Source organism: Chelmon rostratus, chromosome 1 (assembly GCF_017976325.1).
Source record: "Chelmon rostratus isolate fCheRos1 chromosome 1, fCheRos1.pri, whole genome shotgun sequence".
NCBI classification, from domain to species: Eukaryota; Metazoa; Chordata; class Actinopteri; order Chaetodontiformes; family Chaetodontidae; genus Chelmon; species Chelmon rostratus.
In genome coordinates this window covers 1,008,425-1,023,002 of record NC_055658.1, presented here as the reverse complement: position 1 = coordinate 1,023,002, position 14,578 = coordinate 1,008,425, and the positions used below count along the sequence as shown (strand labels likewise).

The 14,578-nt window shown below is 40.5% G+C and overlaps 1 protein-coding gene across 1 annotated transcript in view; it reads left to right on the top strand.

The window, feature by feature from the left end:
• tpcn2 (two pore segment channel 2) overlaps positions 1-14,578 on the top strand; it is a 32,297-nt gene that overhangs the window by 9,540 nt on the left and 8,179 nt on the right. Inside the window, exons 4-15 of the mRNA XM_041964434.1 lie at positions 251-428; positions 585-701; positions 2,487-2,593; positions 3,587-3,659; positions 7,890-7,989; positions 8,103-8,168; positions 8,292-8,356; positions 9,835-9,926; positions 11,271-11,352; positions 12,448-12,537; positions 12,669-12,788; positions 12,913-12,972. Of these exons, the coding sequence (XP_041820368.1) occupies positions 251-428; positions 585-701; positions 2,487-2,593; positions 3,587-3,659; positions 7,890-7,989; positions 8,103-8,168; positions 8,292-8,356; positions 9,835-9,926; positions 11,271-11,352; positions 12,448-12,537; positions 12,669-12,788; positions 12,913-12,972 (1,150 nt within the window). The remainder of the gene's footprint in view (positions 1-250; positions 429-584; positions 702-2,486; positions 2,594-3,586; positions 3,660-7,889; positions 7,990-8,102; positions 8,169-8,291; positions 8,357-9,834; positions 9,927-11,270; positions 11,353-12,447; positions 12,538-12,668; positions 12,789-12,912; positions 12,973-14,578) is intronic.

The window sequence follows — 14,578 nt, the reverse complement described above, 5'->3', positions numbered from 1 at the left end:
CTGGGTAAGTCTCATCAACATGAGTTCAATTCAATTCAATTCGATTTTATTTATATAGCGCCAAATCACAACCGAAGTTGTCTCAGGACACTTTACATTTAGAGCAGATACAAACCAAACTCTTTATCTACAGAGACCCAACAATTCCCTCATGAGCAAGTTGACTGAATGATCTTTAGAGTGCTCTGTTGTATTTCTGCCATTCTTACATCCATTTGTCAATCCACTCACTCATCTTATAATGCCTCAGGGGCTTGGGCCTAACCATTGCAGTGGTGTTGTTGCTGGCATTTGTTGAGCGCCCGTCCTCCCTCTCCGTCTCCTCTGACCCCCGATATCGCTCTCCACCCTGGGAGCCTCCATGTGGCCTCACTGAGAGTATCGAAATGGTCTGCCTCATTGTCTTCTCTCTTGATCTTGCAGTCAAGGTAAGCACAGCCAGGATGGAAATAGTTGTTTGTTTAGCAGCTGTCTGGTTTAACAAGGGTTTCAACATGGATTTTGTCAAATGTGATTTCCAATAATCTTGCTTCTTGTTATATGAAGAATTTACCACTGCTTCACTCCACCTGTTTTGTCCTCAGAGCTTCTTGATTGGCTGGGAGGAATTCAGAAAGAGCAAATGGCTGATTGGCTACACAGTAGTCCTTTCAGTCTCCATCATTGACTGGGTGTTGTCTGTCAGCATGGTGTGTGATGAGGTGAGGCTGCCTTCTGTCATTCTTGTGGAAAAAGAAAAGCTTGAGATATACAGTATGGTTGCAACTGTAGAGAAGTCAGTGGGACAGTACAAAACAAAATAGACCACTCTCAACCTGTGTTCTGGTCTGTTCTAGTTGACCTGTGAAGCATCATCAGTCATGGCCCAGTTCCAAGTTCACATTTAGCCAGTCCTAATGACTGAACGTGGCCTTGCTCCATCCTTGTTATAGTGGATACTTTGGGAGCTGACTAAATTTGGGGTAGATAGGTAACCTGGGATGCTGAAAGTCAGTCAGAGTTGGGGTGCTGAAAGAAACTCGGCCTATATACAGCAATGACGTCATACTAAATGCTGGGAAACATCCATAGCTTTTAGTTTTCATACTGTCTGTGAAAGGAGCTACAGCAACCTCAAAGATAACAACACTGAGCTAATGCATGAAGCTGTATAGCGAGGAAGAGGGGCTGCTGCAGGCCCCTCAGCACCCCTACTTCCTCTGTCCATGCAAGTATTCCAGCATGCATTACTCATCAACCAGCAGCAGGGGAGGAGAATTGGAGCCAGGTTCAAAACTCTTACATTTTTCATTCTACAGCTGTCAATGCTTCATGAAAATAATGTCTTAATTAAATGAATCAATGCAATGCCCACTTTAAGGTTTGCACCTAATTTTATTTTAGACCTACTAGCTGGTCATATTGGCAGTTAGCAGGCCGGCTCCTGAGATAACTGGCTGGTCAATGTCTGTAGTTAATCTTTGTTCATGCCAGATCAATTTGCCTGAAGGTAAATGTAAGGTTCATGTTTTTACTGGACAGTTAAAGTTGTACAACAGTACTGCCTGTGTGTATTTTTTGGCTCCTAATATTGGCAGATCTCACCATACTACAATAGCAGTGAATAGATATATAAAAATGAATCTCTCTCTCTCACCCAACTGGTTGAGGCAGATGGCTGCCCACCCAGAGCCTGCTTCTGCTCGAGGTTTCTGCCTCCTAAAAGGAAGTTCAATTCAGTTGTTGGGTCTCTGTAGCTAATGAGTTTGGTCTGTACCTGCTCTATATGGAAAGTGTCCTGAGACAAATTTGGTTGTGATTTGGTGTTATATAAATAAAATTGAATTGAATTAAATTGGTTTTCACCGGGTTCCCCGGCTTCCTCCCACAGTCCAAAAACATGCTGAGGTTAATTGATGATTCTAAATTGTCCGTAGGTGTGAATGAGTGGTGTGCTTGGTTGTCTGTCTTTATGTGTAGCCCTGTGGTAGGCTGGCGACCTGCCCAGGGTGTCCCCTGCCTTCACCCGAGAGACAGCTGGGATAGGCTCCAGCTCCCCTGTGACCCTGCAAAGGATTCAGCGGTGTATGGATAATGAATGAATGAATGAATTAAATTGAAAAGGAAAAGTGTAGCATATTACACAATTTCTTCTATATTGTAAATATACATTACAGTAAGGATAAAAGTTGCATCTGTTGACTGCATCTCATAGTCAGTGGGGTTGAAATCTCTGACTAAGGTAGTTAAATAGGCTTTGTCATTGCAATTATTTTCATCTCTGTTAAAGTGTCATAACAATAATCCTAGTTGTACATAAAGTATTAAACAAATACCTGTTCTTGTAAGTTTGCACACCTGGGTTCAATTTGCAAAGTTCCAACTCCCAAGGGTGTGACTTCACACTTAACATACTGAGAAGAGCCCAGTGAATTCAAGTGAACCATGTAGAAGTCACAGGCACCCTGCATCCAAAACCGTGACCTTGTCTTTTCTCTGTTAATCAGAAACTGAGAGTACGGCGACTCCTGCGGCCGTTTTTCCTCCTGCAAAACTCTTCCTTGATGAAAAAGACACTGAAGTGCATTAAGAGGACTCTGCCAGAGATCGCCAGGTATTTTTTTTTATTCACTTTATTAATCACCCATCACTGTAAACACACACATGCACATGCAACATGCAGTGAACACACAGGAGCAGTGGGCTGCCGCATCAGGCCTTTGCGAAGGGGCACCGGCGACCCTCCGGTCACACTTGACTCCTTTACGTTGGCAGAACTATCAAAGATTTATTGATTCATGTAACGTGTCTCAAGTAATTTTTTTTTTTAACTTTTGCAACTCTGTGACCACAAGTAACAATTATAGGACAATGACATATGCTAAAACAGGGATGGGGAACCGTTTTCTTATCAAGGACCATTTCAATTTTTGTAACATCGTTTGAGGGGGTCGGGGGCTCAGTTGGGTGGATCAGCAGTTTTATCAGGATGGCCTTGGCCCCCCTGGCCCCACCTTGCCGGCGCCCCTGGCCATACTAAAACATTGTATCATTAACACATATGTCACACTAACCTCTGTGATGACACGAACTGCTCCTCTTTGGTGAGGCGTCTGATGTCAGATGGCAGTGATGATGATAATGCTACTCTCACGCACAGCTGGTTTTCCAGGCTTGAGTCAGTCCTGGCAAATCCTTTTTTAGTCTTACCGATTGCATTACATTACTAACTACTCAGCAGCAAAAGTTATTAGCAACAAAGCATCCTGAAATTGCTGCAGTGCTGTCTGGCTTCTTTTTTATAGCAACAGTTACTGAGGCTCATTAGTATTATAGTATTTAGAACCATCTGCCATAATTAACTTAAGGAAACATACTCGAATAATTAAAACTAATGGCCATTGCATAAACCTGAATGGTTCAAAACAATAGCAAGCTTGGAAAAGTGATCACTGCGGACAGGAGGGAGTGGCTGGGTCTGAAATGGGAGGGAAAACAGAGCAGACAACAGAATGAATGCTAGGAGCTGACAGGAGTCATGGCAGCTGTAGTACTTTAAAATTATTCAAGAGACTCCACCCTGAGTGTGTGTGTTCTATCTCTGCAGTGTCATCCTGCTGCTGGCGCTCCACCTCTGCCTCTTCACTATGATCGGCATGCTGTTGTTTGCTAAAACTGAGGTGAGTTCAGGTGTTTGTGGTCACACCCTGTTAAATACACACTACTGTACTGTGCTGCTGACACTTTGCCTCGAACAGACATGTGTGCACATGCTTGTGTGTGTGTATATGTACATGTGGACATGTCCCAGACCATGATGGCAACTCAACAGTCAAGGGTCATTGTTAAAAAAAATGGCACTAGTCCATCGTTTATAAATTTGCAAAAATAAAGACATTAATTAAAAAATGACACATTGTCACAGACTGGCCCAGAAAAGGTTTGATAGATAGGATGTGAAATGTGAAAACAAGAACAATTACTACAACTATTACTTTGCAATACTGCTCTTTTTCACTCTGAAGTATCATTAATGCTGTAGTCACTTTATCCACCATGTGCAATTTGTGTATAGTCTGTGAAATTCTACAGAATGTTTGGCAGTATATTTTTATGGTAATTTTTCTTACAGTTCTTTACAGCAATAAATATTTTTTATGTATATATTTTTGCAATTTTTTTTCTCTGACATAGCCCTTTGTGTAAAATGTACATATATATAGTCAGCAAACAACAACAACAAAAAATCCCTTGTGGGGATTTTGACTGGTCAGTGGGGGCCCCCAGTACGCCGATTACCACTGGTGCCACAGTTGCCTTTACTCCCCACATCTTCTCTGGCTCCTCTGTCTGCCCTTCAGTTTTTTCAAGCTTCTCGTGTTGCTTCTTCTTGATGTTGCTGTCGTTTGTGATCACTACGTCTCTCACAACTGCAGTCTTCTGTTGTTTGTCTATCAACACGATGGTAACCACCACCATCTTGTCAGTCTGGATCTGAAAGTTCCCCAGGATCTTTGCTCAGTCATTCTCCACCACCTTTGGAGGTGTCTTCCAAACTCAGTACAGGTGTTCCTGTACATTTTGTCTGCCACTTGTTTTTCCTGCCAGCAGCTTACATCTTACTATGTGCTGAACTGTCTCCAGAGCACCTTTGCACAGCCTGCACCAGGGGTCCTGTCTGGTGTGGTAGATCCCTGCTTCTATTCTTATGCAGCCATGATTAGTGCTTCTGTGCTGTCTTTCAGTCCAGCCTTTTCCAGCCTCTGGTAGGATTTCTTGATATCAGCCTCTGTCTCTGTACATTCCCTTAAGGGCCGTGTCCCTCCATGCTTTCTGTTGCCTGAGGTATTTGGCCCCCAAAGTTAAGTTGCTCATCTTTGTGGGCCATCTTCAGGATGTATTTCTGGATCTTTGTTGTTGTTTCATCCTGGACAGAGGCTCTGATGCTCACCACTCCTCGTCCTCCCTCGTTCTGCTTAGCGTACAGTCTCAGGGTGCTGGACTTGGGATAAAACCCTCCATGCACTGTGAGGAACTTCCTTGTCTTGATATCAGTGGCTTCTATCTCCTACACTGGAGCCTCAGGATTAATCTGGTCTCTGGTTGATGGAGGCAAACTGGTGTCCAAAAGAATGGGCCAGTGGCCCTCCCACACTGAATTTTGTTGTTCCAATTTCTTTTTTGAGGAATTAATTTAGTGTATTACACATTTAATGCCTCAATGTTCAACAGTTGGGCCTCTTAAATTCTGATCCACAAACACATGTACATATATAAATGCATATATATACAGTATATGCATGTATGCACAGCACATTGAGTAAAATAAAGTTAATACATGTCAGCATCCATACATTTCAGTTATTTTGTATCAAACAAGTATTTTCCTTGTCTGTCAGATGGATGTAGGCTTTATGCAGGGTTGGCATTTCAATCTTACATTTCTTTTATCACAAGCTATGATCAGTTTTCTGGTTAGACATTTTTGCGACACCATCTACTCTAAGAATCATGGCATCTTTTCCAGATTGAATGTATGAACATTAAACAGTTGTTAATACAGTTTCTGCTGATCCTGCAGTCCAACCAGCATGTGAAATGAAAACTAGAGTACTTTTCAAATGCTTGGTAAAACATAGCATATTACTTGATATACATTGTAATTGTGAATGGCAAAGTATTTTTCTTTGTCCTTTGTCTCTGTGTCTGAGTCTTGTGGGGAGTGGTGGTTTAGTTTGAGGCCTGTGCAGGTCCGTGCTGTGTATGGATGTTGTAAATGGGACAGCTGTCACTTAGATTTTTCATTAATGCATCCTAGACTCCAGGTAGGGTCTATTTTATAATCCAGAGGTCAAATGAGCAACAGTATTGGAGACGTTCAACGGTTTTCTGTAAAGATGTAGAAATTATTCACCACCACCACCATATTTATCATGGTACATTTTCATTGGGATTTGTTGACAATAAAAACCATAGCATATTGGAAGCCTTATCCTTAAATGGACACCATCTCCCAGAAACTCTTGAAGGTTTGTCAGTTTGAATGAGCTATGAGAATGGACAGGGGAGGGACAAATTATATAAATGCTTTTTAGCCAGCAGATATTATAGCTAAAATTATGAAGAGAACAGGGATATCATAGATATTATAACATTTGTTTAACTTTAAAATCATAAATGTTTTTGACTTGTAGTTGCTGCTTAAGATACTGAGTTATGTTGACTTGTAAACTCTAGAAGCATGTTTTACATATTAGAAAGACAGATTAAAGAAATTCTTCAAGAGAAACTGTACTGGATTACAGAACTGCATCCATTTTCCATTATTGCATATCCTTTGGAGGGTTGTGGGGGGGCTGGAACCCATCCCAGCTGACATTGGATGAGAGGTGTGGTACAGCCTGGACAGGTCGCCAGTTCATCACAGAGCTAATTTTCATTATGGGTTTATATATTAGTATGTCAATTAGTCTAGAAGCCTACATGGCTTCTCTATATGAAATATCCAAACTAATGATAAATGCCTGTCACAGGTTCTCTGATAGAAAAATATTGTATTATATTAGACAATCCAGAAACTTAAAACAGAAAAAAACAGTAAATCTTTCTATTTGAGAGATTGTTTTTTATTTGAGAGGTTGTGTCAGGAAGGTTAGGACTTAAGGGGAAACTAAAGGAGAACTATGGATAGAACCCAGACGCAGACACAAGGGACGTAGGAATAACTAAACAAATTTATTTATCACAGTGACATCCAAGGGAAACCAAAACTCAGGGAACTGAGATTTAAGACACACTAGGGTAACGGGTTCACAAACAAAGAACCAAGACAACACCGGGGAACTATCACTAACATGCAACACAACGGAGCGAGAGACAAGACAACACAAGAACTCACTATCACAAAACGTGGCGGAACTATAACAAGACTAGAAACTCAATTACATAAACTGTGGCAGGACTAAAGACATAGACACAACTAGGAACAAACTATCAGGGAATAAAATAAAGAACAGAAAACACTCCCGAAGGAGGAAAACACAAAAGCTATGAAAACGCAACTGACCAACTGAAAGAACTAGATATGAAAAACTAACAACCCAAAATTCACTACTAGCAAACGGAAGAACAAGAATCTAAATAACAAAAGTAATCTAACAGAAAATCGCTCTTAACAAGGAGAACAAATCGGCTAAGCAGAAACTAAATTATAAACTTTACAAACAATTAACACTCATGAAAGGAACATGGCATGGAACTTAAACTAACAAGGGAAACGCAGACAACACTAAGGACAGGGACTCTACATAAAACAAGACATGAACAAAGACAAGAACAAGGCAATAAAGTAACTAGAACTGTGGAAAATAAAAGACAAAGACGAAACAAGGAACAACTCAGACCTGAACAGAAACACGGATATGAACAAAGGTAACGCAACAAGAAACACTTACATGAAACATAACAAACACTCACTAAGGGACTATGGCTAGAACTATGACAATGACACAGACTATGACTATGACTATGACTATGGTGAAGAACGTAGACAGCAAGGTAACACAGACAACAACCCGACAAAGACTGGGGGAAAGACACAGAATTAAATACACAAGGTAGGAACGCTAATGACACACAGGTGAAACCCATCAGACAATCACACGGGAGGGAAAACACAGGAAGTAAAGCAACACAAAGACGCATAACATGAACCTTCAAAATAAAATAGGAAGTAACAAAAACCAGGCAAAGACAAGACACAATGGGAAACTTAACAAAAACCGATGTGCATGGCACGGGTCATGACAGGTTGGAACCAAATCTGGTTCCAACCTCCAAATGTGTGTGTGTTTGTCCACTAAGTGCCTCCTCGTCTCAGTTCATCAGTCACCCTCTTTGTTTCTACTCAGGATCCAAAGAAGAATGAGGAGTGGAGAGTATATTTCAAAAACCTGCCCAATTCCCTCACCTCTCTGCTGGTGCTGCTCACCACAGCCAACAACCCAGATGGTACACAATCAATCACATGTTAAAACAAGCCATGTTTGTTGATTACTCTTCACTGTTCCTGTGATACAACTATCAACTATCATCCTTTCAACATTTCTTCTGTCCTGTCACAGTGATGATCCCTGCCTACTCCTTAAACAGGGGCTACTCCATTTTCTTTGTCACCTTCAGTGTAATCGGTAAGCAGTGATTATTATTGTCTGTGTCAGTGCAGCAGCAGATAGTAGATCGTTGTTTTGCTGTTAAAGTAATATACATGTACATTAAGTGTTTTAGAGGGAAATTGTTTTGCCTCCTTGCAGGAACCTACTGTCTGATGAACTTACTGACAGCCATCATCTATAACCAGTTCAGGGGATATTTACTGGTGAGTCACATGTACAGCATGACATTATACTGCTAGGAGCATTTCATTTTCCTGAGAATTATCTTGTAATTACAGCTCTATGCATTCATACTGGAAGCCACCCAGTACAAGCCTAGTCATCTAATGGTGGCAAGTGAGCACTGTGGTTGAATACTGTATGTGGCCTGTAAGAGGGTTTTTTATTTGTACTAAACAAATCATGACTACTGTGCCTGCGTTTCCAGCTGGAAAAGTGGGTGCATCAACAGGAAAAACCAAGCCTCGGCAGTGGCGGGTAGTCAGGAGGAATCATATTATGTATGCCTACAGCCTATGCCCAACATTAAGTAATGTGGTCTGATTTTGTGCTTTACCTAAACTTCACACTTGGCCTTAGGCGACTGGAAGGACAGCCGTTACACAGGACTACAAACCAGGTGGTATCAATGACCTTGATAATGACCCCACAGAGTTTAAATACACACCCCACCAGTCAGTTAGACCTGAAGAAGCCCCTTGGAAGAGAGGCAAAATCTTTTCAAGCTTCTGCAATCAAATCCAGTTGCTCTAGATTCAACCCTCCTTGGATATCTATGGCCTGGATCAGACAGATCTTTGTAATCACTTGCACTTTAACAGCACCCTTACACAGATATTTGAACAGGTACCGACATGCACGTTTTTGAAACCATTACCAAACTAGTGGACAGAAGGACATGTTGTTTTTATCGATTTTAAGTGAGATGTGACGTGGTTGACTAATGTCAGGTATATGTGTCTGTGAAAATAGCATCAAAACTTGTCCCTTAACTCTTATCGTGAGGAAATCCACAATCTTGCAGGGTGGAGCACAGAGAACAACCTACTGCTCAATGCCAAGAAAACCAGGGGGCTGATCAATGATTTCAAAAAACAGAAGGTGAAGACACAGACCAGACTGGAAAAGAAATACCAGTTACATGCAGAATATGAGTACATTTTCTTGATTTGTAAAAAGATTATTTTAAAAAAATCATAAGGTGAACGGCAAACATTTTTAGAAAAAAATGAGGTGAGTCCTTTCTTCTCACATTATCAGCTCATGTTACATCAATGGAGCTGAGCTAGAGCAGGTTCCAGGGAATCAGCATCACAGAGAACCTGTCATGGTCATCTAACATCCCGACCCTGGTTAAAGAAGCCCAGAAACCGCTGTATTTCTTAAGGAAAGAAAAATTGCCATGCCAAGTTCTTGTCAACTTTTACAGGAGAGATAGAAAGTATCCTGACTGGAAACATAATGAATTGGAATGATTTGTACACAAACAACTCACTGGCTTTGCCTTCTTAGCAACCACCCCGGCACCAGCCTGTTTACCTTGTTGCCATCTGATACAGCAGCATCTTCTGCTGCACCACTAGACAACAGGACACCATCTTTCTTCAAGCTGTACGGTTCCACAGATTAACATATTAAAAACCTACAGTCGTAGAATCTTTCTGTTCTTGTTTTGGTCCAGATGTCGGTCCAAACGTCCATCATCAGGAGGCGACTGGGGATCAGAGCTGCTTTCCAGGTCCTCACCTGCCAAGGAGCTCAACAGACTGCTGAGTAAGTCACACACAACCACACACACCCACAAGTCATCATATCTTAACTGCATGAATGTGTCTTTATCACAAGGTGTCATTCTTTGAATTCATTTGAGAACAATAAAATTAAAGATTAGATTACATGTGATCAGTGTGACATTGAATTACCCTGTTCTATATAGAAAAAAATAATTTTGATCTGTAAAGCCCCTTGGCCCCATACGTCACCAAACATACAAGCGCCCATAGTAGCTTGGTAAACATGATTGACGCAGGTAACAAAATGGTGTCACTAGGGCTAGTGAATGGAATAGTCACATTTAAAACCCACCCAAATTGAACTGTTGCTAGGACCACCATTCTGTTCAGTTTCTACAGTAAGGAATTTTCATACCACCGGAAGTGACAAGCCCAGAGGCACGAGGTTTCAGGACTCAAATGCAAGACTCAGACACAATCAGCAAGTTTTCAAAATCAAGAAGTAATTTATTTAACAAAAGGCGCTCAGGATAAATGATAACAGCACATACAACGTATGGCTTCAAAGTAGAAACAAAGGACGCTTAGGATAATTTAGAATACAAAAATCAAAACTTAAAGAGGCTCAAATGGCTATGAAACCAAATAACAAATGAATCAAGACAAGACTAGAAAAATACTCAATCAATGATGACTTACTTACAAACAAAATACAAAGCACGAACAGGAAGACAAGGATCACGAGAGCTAGATAAATCAAGGACATGGCATGAGACACTGGCACAGGACAAAGGGAGATGCGGACTATATATACACGAGGTAACAATGAACAGGTGGAGACAATTAGGGCGGGGTAGACAATCAGACAGGCGGGAAACACACCAGGAAGTCAAGGGCCTGAAATGAGAGGAGAGTTAGGTTTCACAATAAAACAGAAAGTGTAAGACAAGACATGATGCTCGTGAACAAAAACACTTAACAGATCTGACGAGACATGACAGGAAGTACCCCATAATTCAAGCCTGAATGATCACCTCAACATGAAGCACTTAGCAACATGCATAGGTCCAACCAAGCACAGTCCCTACGGTGAGCAACCAGTCCCGGAAAGCCACGACCAAACAGCTTTCAACAGTTCATAAGCAGACTGAGTAAATCTACCTGTGGCAAATTTTATATCCAATTTATTTAGATTAATAAATCAGAAAGCATATAATTAGGTATCATGATATAATTACAATTATAACATCTCCAAAAGTTGTATTGTTTGCTGCTGCTGGAGGAGGAGTGTTCAGGCTCCTGTGGTGGTGAGGACGGCTCAAAATATTCTTCCACTAATATAAAATTAAGCTAAAAAATGGAATTGTATTACTTTCTCTGTCAGGGAGCGTGTGCGTGTTGTTGCAGTGCTGGAGGTCATGTCCAGGGTCCAGATGAAGAGCTACTACAGAGCAGCCATCACCACGGTCAGAGCCAACCCCACACCTTTCTCCACACATACATACACTAAACCACTCAGGTGGTCCCTGTCACCTAAATACAAAGCAAATTATGCTTAGTTTTCTTCTATATTAATGTTTTGCTTAAACACGGTCAGATTATTAAAATGTGCAAGAGGATTTGGTAAACATGTTGGTCACCAAAACTGTACAAACTGTAGTTAATATGCATATTTTCTAAATCTTTTAGCTTTTTTGTTACAATCCCTGATGCACATAACATTGTAAATCGGCATAGATTGTGCATGGCCTAAGACAGGAGGCTTCTGCACCAGGTGATTAAACCGCTCAGAACATCACTGGTACACATCTGCCAAGTACAAATGCATAAGTGAGGTGAGACCCCTGTGCAGGGTTTGTCTGATATCGAAGTGTTGGTGTGTTCCAACGTAATTAATGTCTCCAGGACCATCATTGCAACTCACCAAGAAGCAGTTTCAGTGATGGTCCTGGAGCAACATTATAATTACTATGTTGTAGGAACAACACCAACACAGCAACATCTGATTGTGTGCAAATGCAGAGCTCAAAGGATTCTAAAAGACAATACCCACCCTAGACACAGCCTCTTAACCCTGCTGCTGTCTGACAAGCAATACAGAAGTATCTGCTGCTGTACCACCAGATCACAGAGCAACTTCTTTCCTCAGCCTCTTTCCATTTTAATCCCATTGTAAAGTCTGGAATGGAGATACAAACAGGACTTTAAATAAATGCTAATGTTGCTCTGTATCTGCTGGATGTGTAAACAGGCAATTTTTTTTCTGGCATGTTTGCTGTCAAAATTTCATTAGGTAATATTTCAGCATTGGGTCATTCACATGTTGAGTTCTTCTTCCCCCAAGTGGGCAAAAAAAGTACTTAATACAGCTTTAATAGTTAGTTAATTAGTCAATCAATCAACGGTATTTTACATACAATAAAGCATAAATCCCAGTAAAAATAAAGCATTTGAGTGGGTTAGACCACAAGAATATTTCAATATAGAACACATTCAAATGAGAAAATGTATCCTCTGATTCTTCACCTTGACTCTCTTCCTCTACACCATGTGGACCTCAGGAGGCACAGCAGTATGCAGATGTGGGCTTCATGGACCGAGAGCAGTTCAGGAAAATATTTGATGAACTTGATAAAGATCGCATTAAGGAGGTAGTGCTGTGCTCATGGGCTAAGGTTTCAAAGTTCACTCATCATTACATTTCACTTTGACATCTGTTTCACACCTCTGACTTAGTGTGTGTGTGTCGTGTGTGTGTGTGTCGTGTGTGCGTTCTGCCCAGCACCCTCCCTTGCCTCAGTACAGCTCCCCAGTTCTGCAGAGACTCCAGGTGATCTTCAGTCACTACTATCTCACTATACTTGGCAATGCGGTGGCACTGGCCAATGTCATGTGCATATTTGTAAGTTACACACATACACACGCACACATATATATCGATATAGATATAGATCTATATACTCTATATACTCACTGTACACCCCATCACACTACCAATGGCAATATTACCTCTGTGTGTGTTTCAGACTGTCCTGGTATTGAACTCTGAAAAGTCCACAGCAGAGAGAAACAACTACATCATGGAGGTGAACACAGTCATAAATTATTTTATTGGTGTTCATTGTTCACAAACCATGATTCTGAATCTTTATGGTGACAACCCTGAACCCCAAAAATGTATGCCTGGATATTGTGAAATTAACTGTGAATCTTGACTTCTGGTGTTTTTCTTGACCTGTCAGTTCAATTGTTCAATTCAAACTTTTACAAAAAATACCAAAAACTGTTTGCCATGAAGTTTGCTTATCACATTCACTTGTTTGTTTTTTAAAGCACACAACAGACCCTCAAAATACCCAACGTTCCCCCACGCTCAAGGTTGATATTTTGAACATCTAATGTAACTGTGTCAATTTTTCAAACATTAACCAGGGCTGTATGTTCATTTTCTTTGCACATAGCACTGGTGCTACAGAGATTAAAGTTTTGCAGCACACATCACCAAATTGTAGCACATATATAAAACATCTCTTACCAGTTCTAAAAACAACTACAAATAATAGAGTTCAATCACTAGCAAAACATGCCTTGCTATACAGTACATCCATATATATGCTTCAATTGAGCAGTACAAATCTCAGTAAACTTATATCATCATACAGTGTAATTTATCTTAACTCAAATTGATACAGTATAAATCTAAAGTGTTTTTGTTCCATGGCTACTCATTCAAGTATTTTTGTGGGCCCTCCTCATGTGCAGGCCCTGTGTCATCTAGCTCAGCTCACTTATATATGTGTACTGTAAATCACACATCCGGCTTATGAGATGCATCTCTGCCGCCACCATCTCACAGCAGGTTTTGATTGCTCAGTAGGGCCTGAATACTATCTCTGGGGCCTCGAAGCTTCAGTATGAAAATAGAATAAAAAGAATGCATGGCACAATATGGAAAATAGAATCCAGTGAATACTAGAATAGAGTTGAGTTTACAGAGTACAATAAATAAAACCCAACAATGCAGCATAATTGACAAAGGCTGCATCCCCGATTCTCTTTCGGCTGTTGCTGAAAACCTCCAGTAGACCAGCAGCAGATGATCACAGTGTTCATGAAGGCAAATCGTGAACAAGGGAGTTAGAAATGTAGCACCTAAACATGGACTAATGTGCTGTCTCCTCTTGGTTCTGGTTAATAGCAGAGCTGCAGAGTACTGAATGAGCTGAAGTCTCTGAGTGTTTTTTTTTTTTTTTTTTTTCGGGAGTACTAGTAATCGAGTTATCTTGGAATAAAGGCATTGAATGTGTTTTTCGGCATCTTTTTGATTTATCAATGGTTGTATGTTTCCAAGGTGAAAAAATTAAGATTTTGTCACCATGTGGGATTTGAAGTTTAGAGCTAAATCTAGGGTAATATCAATATTTGTAACCTCAGATTTAATCCAGGGAGTTGAGATTATTTAACATCATATCTCTTTTTGCTTTAGGGCCAACGAGTAGGATTTCAGTTTTGCCTTTGTTTAACTTCAAGAAATTTAGATAAAATAAGATGAGATAAGACAAGACTTTATGAATCCCCATCTGAGGAAATTCAGTTTTTACAAGCAGCAGGTATTGGCAGAAAAAAATAGCAATAGAAATAGGGAAATACAAGATACAAAATTAAAGTAGGCTGTATATATGTACAATTATA